Source organism: Acartia tonsa, chromosome 3, assembly GCF_053477335.1.
Source record: "Acartia tonsa isolate MP-2025a chromosome 3, ASM5347733v1, whole genome shotgun sequence".
In the NCBI taxonomy this organism is placed as follows: Eukaryota; Metazoa; Arthropoda; class Copepoda; order Calanoida; family Acartiidae; genus Acartia; species Acartia tonsa.
Genome location: NC_137262.1, coordinates 36,540,878 through 36,553,150, shown reverse-complemented (window position 1 = coordinate 36,553,150; position 12,273 = coordinate 36,540,878). Strand labels below are relative to the sequence as shown.

The following is a 12,273-nucleotide window of genomic DNA, read 5'->3' as shown; positions in this document are numbered from 1 at the left end:
ATCGTTTCAGATGATTATTATATAAAAAAATGTCTAGCTACGATTTTCCATCATATAATCCAAGAGATTTGGATAGGGGTAGGTTTATACAAACAATTTAAAGATGATAATATGGGGGGAAAAATACAACTTTCCAGAACAATATACGATGAATATGTCCTTATATAAAAGTAACAGGATGTCTGTGTGTCTACTGTACCGAAAGATCTTGCTTACCGCTAAACCGATATGGTTCTCCTATACAATGTAGCTTCTCATAGGTTCTGGGAAGGTTTATAACTATTTTGTTTGAGGTTACTACCATACTCCAAAAACTCCCCCCCCCCTTCCACCGTCAAAAGTGCCCCTAGAGGCCTCTAGCTCTATTTATCTAGTCCTTCATATATTTTCTATTCTTGCTAGGGCATCATGCCTATAGGAGACTTTACAATATTTTTTAACTTTAAGAAATACAAAATGTTCTGAAGTTAATAGGTAGTCTGAACGATGTTCTATGAAAATTTAAAGGATTAAGGCAGATTAGTCACTTGAAACAAAAGTCAAAGAAGTTAAGCTCAGAACAAACTAATGGGATATTTGCCCAGTAGTTGCTTTAATGAAATACAACAGTTCTACCTCCCCCTTTAATATTTTTATATTTTAGACTTTCCCTACTTCGCGTATCCAAAGATAGTTGGTGGACTTTCCCTTGACGGTAAGAATAAACTTAAAGGATAGTTCCAAGTGCTTTTAAAGAGCCAGGGATAAGACAATGGCCGATAAATTGATGTACATCCCCAATGCTGACACAAAATTTCACCTTCTGTAGATTATAATTGGTGGTTAAAACGTTTGGATACTCAACTTAATCACCCAACCAAACAAAGTTAAATAAAAGTTTCCAAAGTTGTTAAGCCAACAAATAAGAAAACGTTATTATAAAAGCTTTGGGGACTAGTGTAATAAATAGCCCATTGTCTCCTCCTTCCTGACTTGAATGATTCACCATTAAAATGTTTTGGTAGAATAATGGTAATAATAGGTAAGCTATAAAGATAATCAAAAGAAATAGGAAGATTTACTAGGCAGTTTTTAAATTACGTCTCAAAATGTCTAATTTGTGATAGTAAAAGTTACCACTTTAGAAAAAAGATTGCTAGCCTAAGTTACAAGATTATTGCAATGAATAATATGAGGCATAACCCAAATGTGCTTGAATTGTTCCAATTTGTTCAATTGATTGATTGCTCCATCAAGACTTACTATATTTAATTTAGACTATAATCTTCTGAACTTATTACATTATTTAATTACTATGGGTGATTTCTCTTGGGAGGGTGGAGGTACTCCCCTTAAAATAATTAAAAACCTTCATAGGACCAATGAGAAGCTACCCTGTAAAGGAGAACCATATCAGTTCAGTGGTTAGCGAGATCTTTTGATACAGACAATTAGACAGACATAGGGTGTCCCATAGTGTAGTAGTTAGCGTACTACGATGTGGTTGGAAGAAACCGAGTTCAAGTCCCCACATAGACTTTGCACTTGGTTGACAAATGCTGTCGCAATTTGTCAGATTATGATCACGCAACCTTCCCTAAGATGCCCTAGGGTTGTAAGGGGGGAGATTTGTAGGAAGTTTGTAGGATTCTACCAATCATGGAGCTCAAACCATGCTTTCCCTCGTCCATGCTCCTCGTATGAGAGTGCCATTAATTAGGGTGGCTTAATATGGAACACCTGCCAAAACTCTAGGCCAGGGTGATGTAATAATTGAGTAGATTTCACGAGAATTGCGGGTCAGCTTGTAATGTAACATAGAATACAATCAGCTGTGCGCAAAGCTTACCAATCTAAGATTGGCCAAAGGATTCTCACTTCCAGTCTCCGTGTGCATCTGAGTCCTAACTTCAGAGAATCATGGCTACAACAACAACAGACAGACATCATGTTACTTTATTATAAGTACTATCTGTATTTAGACCTTAATTTCTAATTTTAGGGAACCGAGAATTTGTACACAACCGTAGCCAGCTACAGATATTAAGGCCAGAAAATGAGGTAGAGTTTTAAGAATTAATATTTTTATGGCAGTTGTTCCATCATTAGTTACTTAATTGAAGTTTAGTATTGCAAACAAAATGGAAACTTCTGTAATGTAAAGTAATCAGCAACCTTGTAGTAATCCCTGTAGCAATCGTCACCAGCAATATTTTAACTTAAATTGCATTTGACCCAATATTCCTATGTTTATTGAGCATCTTTAAGAATAAAACATTAGGACAGTTATATTTACTTACTTTTTAGTAGCGAAGCTACTCTATAATTCACAATGTCCGTCCGTCCGTCTGTCCGTAATTAATGAATTGGGGGAAACGTGATTTTCTCGGCTCCTATAAAAGATAGAGAGCTGAAATTTTTTGACAACATTCCCATCATTAAGGAGCACAATTAACTATAAAACATCAATGGTGGTCGGACTGCTTTTTAGCAGGTTTTAGGCTATTTTTTATATTTTTCAAATTTTCCTCATATCTTTGGTGTTTATGGTCCGATTTTCGAAATTTTTTCAGTTAAAGATATCAAAATTAAATTTCCCATCATTTGAAGAAAACAACAATGACGGTCAGACTGCTTCTTTGCAGGTTTTTGGCTATTTTTATATTTTTCACATTTCCCCCCATATCTTTGGTGTTTATGGTCCGATTTTCGAATTTTTTTTAGTTAAAGATATCAAAATTAAATTTCCTGTCGTTTGAAGAAAACAACAATGACAGTCAGACTGCCTTTTTGCAGGTTTTAGGCTATTTTTTATATTTTCCAAATTTTCCTCATATCTTTGGTGTTTATGGTCCGATTTTCAAAATTTTTTCAGTTAAAGTAGTTATCAAAACAAATTTCCCGTCATTTGAAGAAAACAACAATGACGGTCAGACTGCCTTTTTGCAGGTTTTTGGCTATTTTTATATTTTTCACATTTTTACCCATATCTTTGGTGTTTATGGTCCAATTTTCATAAATTTTTCAGTTAAAGATATTAAAATTAAATTTCTGGCGTTTTAAGAAAAGAAACAATGGCGGCAGGTTTTTTTGCTATTTTTATATGTTGATATATTTCCCCATATCTTTGGCATTTTTGGTCCAATTTTAAAACTTTTTTGCATTAACAGTTTCAAAATATTTTTTCCCATTGTTATGTGCATCTAGTATGTAATTTACTTTAACCATCTTCATCATACAAAATAAAACAAGGTTTCATGTTTATTTTCTCCAATAAATCTATTATTGATTTTAATAAATAAACTTTCAATCTACTTCTACATATTCCCATCCTCAATTTTTGTGCTTCGCTACTTATGGATGTTGTCATCCTTGTTTTTGTTACAGATTTCCAAATATTTTTTTTTTAATTCTAGATTCTTGGTGAAGGAAAAAGTTTCAATCTTAACATCGGATTTGAAAACAAATTTGACAGTAAGTATAGTCTGTTTTTATAATAAATTCATTATTAGAGATGTATTCTATACTCCAGACACCTACCTGCGCCTTGTTGTTCAATGACCCGTAATTTTGCGGATTTTTTGTGCCTTCTCGCCAGGGTTGTCGAATTGGGCACTTTTTTTGATATTGGGCGGCCCAATTGCCCAAAAGGGTTTTAGGCGGGTTTTGGGCGCCCAAAAGTGGTTTTGGGCACCCTTTTTGGGCAAATGTCGTAAAAAGCATATAAAAAGGATATAAAATAGCCTAAAACCATACCGAGACTACTTATTAGAAATAAAATAGCCTAAAACCATCTCATGACCTATAAAAGCTCCACTGGAAAGGAGAACCATATCGGTTCAGCGAAATCCTTCCTAGATACAAAAAAGCTTAATAATCTATATAGTTAACCAGCGGCTACGTCCTTAGAGGCCTCTTAGGGCACTTGAGGAGGGGAGAGTCAAATTTGATAATCCAATTATTATATTAGATTTGAAAAGAAAAAGTAAAAAAAAATTTTGGGGGGGGTTGGGTTTCCTCCCCCCCATTTTTATTTTTAGTTTAAAAATTTTTTAAAAAGTTTTGGGGGAGTGTAATTTTTTCTAGGGGCGATTTCTCTTAGGAGGGTGGTGGTACCCTCCCCCAAAATAGTTTTAAACCTTCCAAGAACCTATGAGAAGCTACCTTGTTAAGGAGAACCCGATCGGTTCAGCGGTTAGCGAGATCCTTCGGTACAAACACACAGTCACACAAACAAACAGACACACATCCTGTTACTTTAGTATAAGGATATCACCCAAAAATATGCCCACCCCCCCCCCCTTTTTTTAACCCCCATCCCATTTTTTCTCCCCCCAAAAGGGGGGTGCCCAAACTGCCCAAAATGACCTTATATTGGGCGGCCCAAAAGCGCCCGCCCAAAACTGCCCGCCTAAAAGCGCCCGCCCAAAATGACAACCCTGCTTCTCGCCAAACGTGACAAACTCAAGTTTTTTTCTTCTGAAAACAAAGCATTTTAATATGGTATATTCAGTGTTAATGTTGGTGAAAATAATACCTTTCATATTTTTGTCGTGTTTATGCAGAAAAACGATAGGAGAACCCCGCAGTTAAAGACCCTTTAGAGATAGGGCACCTTAGGATGAAGATTAAGATTAAAATGGGGTAAAAAAAAATTATTTTAATAAGGGGGAGGTATTCAGTGGTCTGTAAATAGGTAACAGTTGATTCCAAAATGATTTTAATTCTGGTATTATCTTAATATCATTTAATATTTAAGGGATTACAGTACAAGGAGAGTACCTGAATAATATGCTACGCTGGATTTTAGCAAATAGGAAAGAAAATATTTAATACTTAAAGTGTTATGAAAATAATTTAGTTTGTAATCAATACATATTAACAAAAATACTTCATAAATTACACTTGCGAAAATACATATATTGTAGTGTACGGTTGCTTAATGTCCCAATAGCAGTTCCCCTATAAGTTAAATCCTTTTTTTTATGCAGGGTTACAAAATCTCAATAGATGGGGAGGGTAATTTTTTGGTTGGGGTGGGGGGGAGGGTTAGGAACTTGAAGTACCTTAGAGCATTACAGACAAACATACGAACCAAGTTAATTAACAGGGTAGATGTTCATTGGTCAAAAAAACCACCAACATTTTAACTGGCTATTCTGATAACAGCAGAGTAATTCACATTTATCCTAAAGAATTTCAATGTCTTCCATATAAGACCGACAGACTCACGGAGCAATTTAGTAATAGACTAGATGAAAATTAATATGGGAAATTTAAAGTCACCATCAGAAATGTGATTTATCAGCAAATTCAATCAAGTTTCCAACATAGCATTACGAACGGAGAAGCAGACATGCGGACAGACATAATAAATTGTAGAGTAGCTCGCTATTTACAAATATATTTATGTATGATGTACAATGTACATATGCTTTTATGGTAAAAATTGTATAAGATGCTATTATAAACTCACCCATTGCCATTTAAACATCATATTTACTAAATATATTTACAAGATTTTCGTTGAAAAAAAACTTTTCAAGGTAACACTTCTTTTGAGTAATGCTAAAGCTATGCTACCATCATATTATACTTATTTTGTACCTACTAATAGTATATTTGAAAATATTTCTTTAATAAACAGACATCGTTATGACGAGACTAAAAGTCAGATATTTGGTGCAGATTTTCTTACTTTTCGTGGAACTTTCAGGCTCATTATGAATTCTCCTTATGAAAGGGTAAATATTTTATCATCCAATAACTGACTTTTGTAAGTTGTGGGGGGCTGAGGAATGTTAGTGGCTAAATTAAGTTTCTAGCAGATTTGTTTACTGACAATTTTATTTGAAAATAAACTTTAGTTGTTCTATGCAGTAATTGGATGTTTATCTACTAAAGTAGTAGGATCTATGAACATCTGTCTACGTTAAATTTTGCGTTTGTTGGCCATTTTTCATCGGGATTTCAATTCTTATCCTTATTGCAATATGTACTAGAAAAATTTCCATTCTATCTACTATCTGATTCGTTCTCTCTTAATTTGTTTAGACGATTGATTATTGATATTTAAAAAGAAAAATGTCCTTTGTTTGTTCAGAACGAAGGATGGATACTAAGAATTCAGAAATGGAAAGACACCATTTTTATTGCCGAAGTAAGTTTTGTTGTAAGGTTTAGTAGGTTTACTAAAAATTATCAAAATTTAATAGCCTAAAACCATCAAGGTACCCATAAGAAGCTTTTAAAAAATAAACAAACAAACAAAACCTTACTACTTTATATAAGAGGATGAATAATCTTAAAATTTTGTTAAGGAGAAAACACCTGAAAAGTTGAATAAAGTGCCAACCCAACAAGAAGAAAGGAAAATTAAATATCAAGAAATGCTAATGCAGAAAATAGAAAATTACACTTTATGAAAATGTTTTTTTATTCGCCATACCCTAGCTTGGAATATCTTTTATTCTTTCTATAGATACAATTGGCTACAATTGAAGTCTCATGAAAAACCTGAGAGAACGGGAGGAAGGTGGGAGGGGGGGTTGGGTATCAAGCAAACCCTTCACTTTCATTTACAAGTACCTATAAACATAAAAAGCTAAAAAAAAATAAACTTTTTCATAGGGGCGATTTATTTTGGGTGGTTAGAGATGCCAATCCCTTAAATAGTTGAAAATCTTCTCCAGACCTATATGAAGCTTCTATGCAAAGGAGAACCATATCAGTTATCAAGATCCTTGTAATAAGCACAAAGGCGCACAAATAGTCATCCTGTTACTTTATATACGGATTAATGCATATTTTTCTTGAATATTATAATTTGTAATTATCTAGATTTATGTATTGGGGATACAAATTTGAGGACTTGATGACTACTACTGCAAAGAAAGCTTGCCAGAATGCTGCGCCAGCTGCCAATGAAGATGAGCCTGTCAATGAAAATACTGAATTTAATTGCATGTTTGTGTAAGAGCTTTTCATTCCAATTTTTTTTATTTTTCTAGATGGCGATGTGATACACCATTAGGTCTTATTTTGGTTTAACTCTAAATTAATCTTTAACTCTAAATTAATCTTGCCTAAGGTTTTACAGACAACCAACCCTATGAATGTGCCTATTTTTAGGCCAAGGCATTCCCTCTGCTCTACCTACAATTGTTATACCTTTGAGCTAGCAACAATAGGAACCTTTATTAAACGTCTTTAGTCATGACGCTGTCTTTGGTCGTGATTCGTTTCTAGTGTAGTTAAATTAAGCACCGACAGTTTTTTAAACCCCTCTCTTCCCCTGTTAACTTGCCCCTAGAGGCCTATAAATATTTAATGACAAAAATCACTTTTTTCAGGTCCAAAATTGGCAACTTTCGTGTACAATATGGAGCTGAGATGGATGGATACATGGATCCAAATGCTGCAGCAGATGAATCTATTCCTTTGCAGCCGGATAAGTTTGTAGAATTGAAAACCAGCAAGTATGAAATTGTTTAGTAATGTAATTCAGGGATCTATAGGGATAAGATAATGGCCGATAAATTGATTTACATCTCCAATGATAATACACACAATTACCCCCTCTGTAGATTAAAATTTTTGGTTGAAACGTTTGCACTTAACTTAATGAATCAACCATTCAAAATTCACCAAAGTTGTTAAGCCAACGAATAAGAAAACGTTATATTAAAACTTTGAGGACTAGTGAAATAAACAGTCCATTGTCTATCTCTCTCTGGTCAGTATTATAACTATTCCTCAAGGATTATCTATTGATCATTAATTAAAGTTTCATAGTGTTTGGACCCAGAGAGAGAGGGGACAATGGACTGTTTATTACACTAGTCCCCAACGTTTTGTAATAATGTTTTCTTATTCGTTAATTTATTAACTTTGGGAACTTTAGTTGAGTGTTCAAACGTTTCAACCAAACTTCTTCTACAGAAGGGGTAATTTTATGTATCATCAATGGGGGATGTACATCTAATAATCGGCCATTGCCTTATCCCTTCAATCGCTGATTAATAAGTATCAGGGAATTCCAAAATGATTTTAATTCTGGAATTATCTAATTATACATTTTGAGGGTAGTACCGATCTTAAGTTAGTTACTTTTACGTTTCTTAATAATATCCCTTCTTACTCAACAAGTGGAACGTTGCAAGAATATAATGCAACTGAGAAATTTAATTTAACATATGAAAACTTTAACTCGTATTATCACTACCGTTCCTTAGTGTGTTACCACTGGACCTTGTGGTTGTATTCCTAGTTAGCAATTTGAAAATGTCTAATCTCATGCGTCTAATAGGAATAGAACATAACTTTTAAAATTTAGTATTTGCAAAACCAAGGCATTAATTTTGATTGGTATTCAATTCTCTATAACTTAGTAGATAATTTTCCATACAAATAGTGGGTAATAGTTTTAAATAATTTTGTTTTAGTGCGATACGCCATCCTGGTCAAGAGAGAACTCTTCGCAAGTTTAAATTTGTAAAATGGTGGGCTCAGTGCTTTCTAGGTAAACATTTATAATCTTAAGTATGTTTTCTTTAAAGAGTTTTTTGGAGTCTATTATCAAGCATGGAGAGAGGGGACATTGGGCTGTTTATTACACTAGTCCCCAAAGTTATGTAATTAATTATTTTTATTCGTTGGATTAAAAACTATGGGAACTTTTATTGTAATTTGATTGGTTGGTTTATAAAGTTGAATGTCCAAATGTTTCAACCATTAATTGTAATCTACAGTAGAGGTAATTTTGTGTATCATTCATCATTGTGGATGTACATAAATTTATCGGCAATTGTCTCATTCCTTTAGATCCCTGATTATCAAGTCTTAAAATGTAAGGAAGTTCATATTTAGCATCATGAATTATCGGATTGATTTAAACAAAATTTTTGTTAAAATAATTTTAGATATTAAATACGTTGTTTCTCTATACTTGTCAATGTTCGTTTGTCCGACTTACAGATTTTTTAATCTTCTCTTTGCAAAAGTTTAATATCGCATCTTATTATAGACAGCTTCCCCCAGATATTAAAATAACAATTGTAAGATTAAAACCAGTTTTGTTAACTCCGATGGTCCGAAGGTCCAGGCCATCAAATCTGGTATTAATTTTAAGATTTTTATTTTTAAATTCGTAGGAAATTGTCAGTAATTCGATGCTATACATGATTTTTCAGTATGCCCGAAAACCGGTTCTAATCCACCGAATATTAAATCTGTTTCAAAGCCATACTGGAAATGACTATGTTTTAGTTGGTACAGAAAATGTGATAGTTGGTTGGAAAGATAAGGATGGAGTGGTCAGAAATGTTCAGAAAATCTCTGTCAAAGAATGCTCAAGATCTGCTCTAGTAAGGATTATTAACAAAGCAATGCTCTCCATAATTAGTACATCAAAAACATACGAGGATGTTAAAGGATTTAATTGAATGTTAAAGGATATATTGTTTGATCTTAGGGGGAAAAGTAATTTAAATTAAATCTTGTTAAGTTGCAATAAAACCAAAATTATTTTTTTCTTGTTATTCAATTTTTTTGATGAGTTCAAACTGTTGTTTAAAAGCTTTGACACAAAATAAATTAATGTGATTAAAAATGTATATTTAGAAAAATGGTTGGTAACTTGTAAACAGTTAAATTAATGTACTTTTGCAATTTACAACATAGATGCTTTTCTGCAGTGTTATTTTATTTTGTCCTTTGAACTCAACAAAGCATTTGATGATATTGCTTTAAAAATTGCCTTACATTTCAAAGTTTTTTTTTCATATAAAACCATGGTGAAACCTAACTTTTTAGTCGATAAAGCAAATTTTAAACATAAACCTAGTATATTCACTAATAAAATACTATGGGTCAATGCTGAATGATGGTTAGAATCACTTGCTTTGGTTCGTGGATAGTCCCCTTTTGAAAAGCATCATATTTGTTTACTTCAGGATTAGAGTAAAACACTAGAGGGGGAAGGGTTAAATAACTGTATGTCCCCATCCCAAGTACCTTGTGCCGACTCTCAATTGGGTCTTTGAAAATCAACCAATAATGTCGGGAATATTAACACAGCCAAGTAGCAGAAAACAATTTGCTAGCACACGAAAAAGGTCCTTGGAAAAGGGGGGCAGGTAGTCATCTTTATATACATCTATACTAAAGATCTCTTACTTCAGGAATGGAAAGGAAATGTGTGTTTTAATTTTCTGCTTGATGTCCTCACTTTCTTAAAGAAGACAATTGTTGAGGACAGCTTGACTAAGGTAATAATTTAGTTTTAGAAATAAATGCTATAACTATATAATGATTGTGTGTTTATATTATATCTTTCCTTTAGTATAACTGCTTTATATTCAGTTAAGTACATCCAAGCACCAATGCTCTTTTTATAGTTAAGCTTCTTATAGGTCTTGTAAGTTTACAAAACTATGTTGAGACATGTATCCCCACCTAAGATAATTCACCACAGAGAAAAAGTACCACCCCCCCCCCCCCCCACCTCAAAGTGGGGCAAACGCCAGTACATTTCAAAGTGTTAGAACTAAACAAAAAAGAGATGGCACATTCAGTGTCCCAATGCATAGTTTCAATTCTATATTTCTCTTTCAACTAGTTTCTTCGCCCCTAGCCTCTAGGAGAGGTAGGGAGCCTTGAACCACCTTAAGACATTGACATAAAGCCTTTCTGAACAGTTCAACCCATAATGTCCAACAATTTCCGAGAGATAAAAAGCTTAATCCTATTATATAAAACGTTTTTTTGTCTGTAGCGAAGAATCTCGCTAACTGCGTAACTGAAATGTTTTTCCTTAACAATAAAGTAATAAGGTTTTAAAGTATTTTGAGAGAGGATATTTCCATCCTTCATAAAAAAAAATTATCCCCCACAAAAAAAAATATCTTTTTTTTTTCTTTTTAAAACTTATCGTGTCCCTATAGGCTTCTAGGTGTGTAGCCGTTAGTACTTCATAACATAGAATATACTTTCTATAGCTTATCTTATCACTTCAAACAGCTTCGCTACCACTGGTCCTAAGTTGGTCCTTGTTTTTAGGTGTACAGGTTGACATGGTATTCTGACCGTGGCTTCACCATGGAAATAGAAGAACCTTATCGGTTCAGTGGTTAACTAATCATCCTTGTTTTCAGGTGTACAGATTGACATGGTATCCTGACCGTGGCTTCACCATGGAAATAGAAGCTTGTACAGAGCCATTTCTACATGAATGGTTTTATTCACAATTCAAATAGTGATCCAGATTTTGTCTGGGGCCGACAAAATAATAATTAATTTAAATTTTTTTTCTTCAGAAAACTATTCCTTTTCCTATTATATTCTATTTTAAGACTATCTCATGACTGCCAAAAAATATTTTTTTTTTCATTACCCGTTGAAAATCTTTAAATTATTCAGTTTTTTTTAGTTGACTTTTTTTTAGTTGTTTTTAAAGAAGAAAGTAAAAATTACTGCCAAACTAAAAATGACATTTTTTTTTTATTTCAGTTCTTTGTTTTTTTATGTAAGGAATTATCTGAAATTAAAAATGCTTTAATTAGGGGTTTATTTTTTATATTTGTCGAAAATGATGTGTTTTATACTTTTATAATGATAGATACACACTTTGTGATAACTCTAACTTTTAAGAACTTTGTGTTTATGGTTAACAATTATGTAATTTTTTTAATCTTATATTACTGATTTTTTTCAAAATATATTACCTAACAAAGAACAAATAAAAATTCAAACGTTAGTTTTCTTTTGTATTGTATCAGGGGTGTTTATTTTCTATTATCATTATATTCAGTGTTTTGAAAAGCGAAGCCTTTCTATAACCAATGCAAACTTCTCCAATAAGGGGAAAATCAATTGGTTTAGTAGTTATAGTAAGATATTACAAGATTAACAAAAAAAAACAATACAATATTATATGATTGGATGCTAATATACTCTATACCATTTTTTGGTCTTAACTTGTTTCAAATGTGCTAAATATTATATAATTAAGGAGGCGGTTCAACTCACATACAAACGGACGTACTAAATTATAGTTATAAAGAAGGTAAAAAAAGTAATAACAACGATAACACCGGTTAAAGTGAAGATTTTCAGTAATCATTGTAAATACGATAATTTTTTTTATATAAAATCTCGAAACCCTTATAAAGCTTGACAGAAGGACCAAGTAAATTATATGCTGGAGGTATAGGGAATCATCTACAAAATTTCAGCTGTCTATCTTAAATGGCAGCCGAGAAAATCGCATTTCTCTCCATAGTATTACAGACAGAC

At 33.0% G+C, this 12,273-nt stretch overlaps 1 protein-coding gene across 2 annotated transcripts; it reads left to right on the top strand.

Annotated features, from left to right (window-relative positions):
- Positions 1-7: 7 nt before the first annotated feature.
- LOC145314032 (decapping and exoribonuclease protein-like) lies at positions 8-11,734 on the top strand. Of its 2 annotated transcripts, none has more exons than XM_080153764.1 (14): positions 8-78; positions 644-694; positions 1,982-2,040; positions 3,396-3,453; positions 4,739-4,796; positions 5,627-5,723; positions 6,083-6,139; positions 6,300-6,349; positions 6,820-6,951; positions 7,332-7,457; positions 8,424-8,500; positions 9,247-9,344; positions 10,161-10,247; positions 11,133-11,734. In XM_080153764.1, the coding sequence occupies exons 1-14, from the start codon at positions 30-32 to the stop codon at positions 11,232-11,234; spliced, it is 1,101 nt and encodes a 366-aa protein (XP_080009890.1). In that variant the 5' UTR covers positions 8-29; the 3' UTR covers positions 11,235-11,734. The 2 variants fall into 2 exon arrangements, with proteins under 2 accessions (XP_080009890.1, XP_080009891.1); XM_080153765.1 differs by having other exon boundaries at positions 11,038-11,176.
- The last annotated feature ends 539 nt before the right edge of the window (positions 11,735-12,273 follow it).

Bases quoted from the DNA above. Each gene is read 5' to 3' on its own strand.
- LOC145314032 (XM_080153764.1), top strand. From the start codon at position 30: ATGTCTAGCTACGATTTTCCATCATATAATCCAAGAGATTTGGATAGG. The intron at 3,454-4,738 runs GTAAGTATAGTC...TTAATATTTAAG, and splicing joins ATTTGAAAACAAATTTGACA to GGATTACAGTACAAGGAGAG. The intron at 9,345-10,160 runs GTAAGGATTATT...CTCTTACTTCAG, and splicing joins AATGCTCAAGATCTGCTCTA to GAATGGAAAGGAAATGTGTG.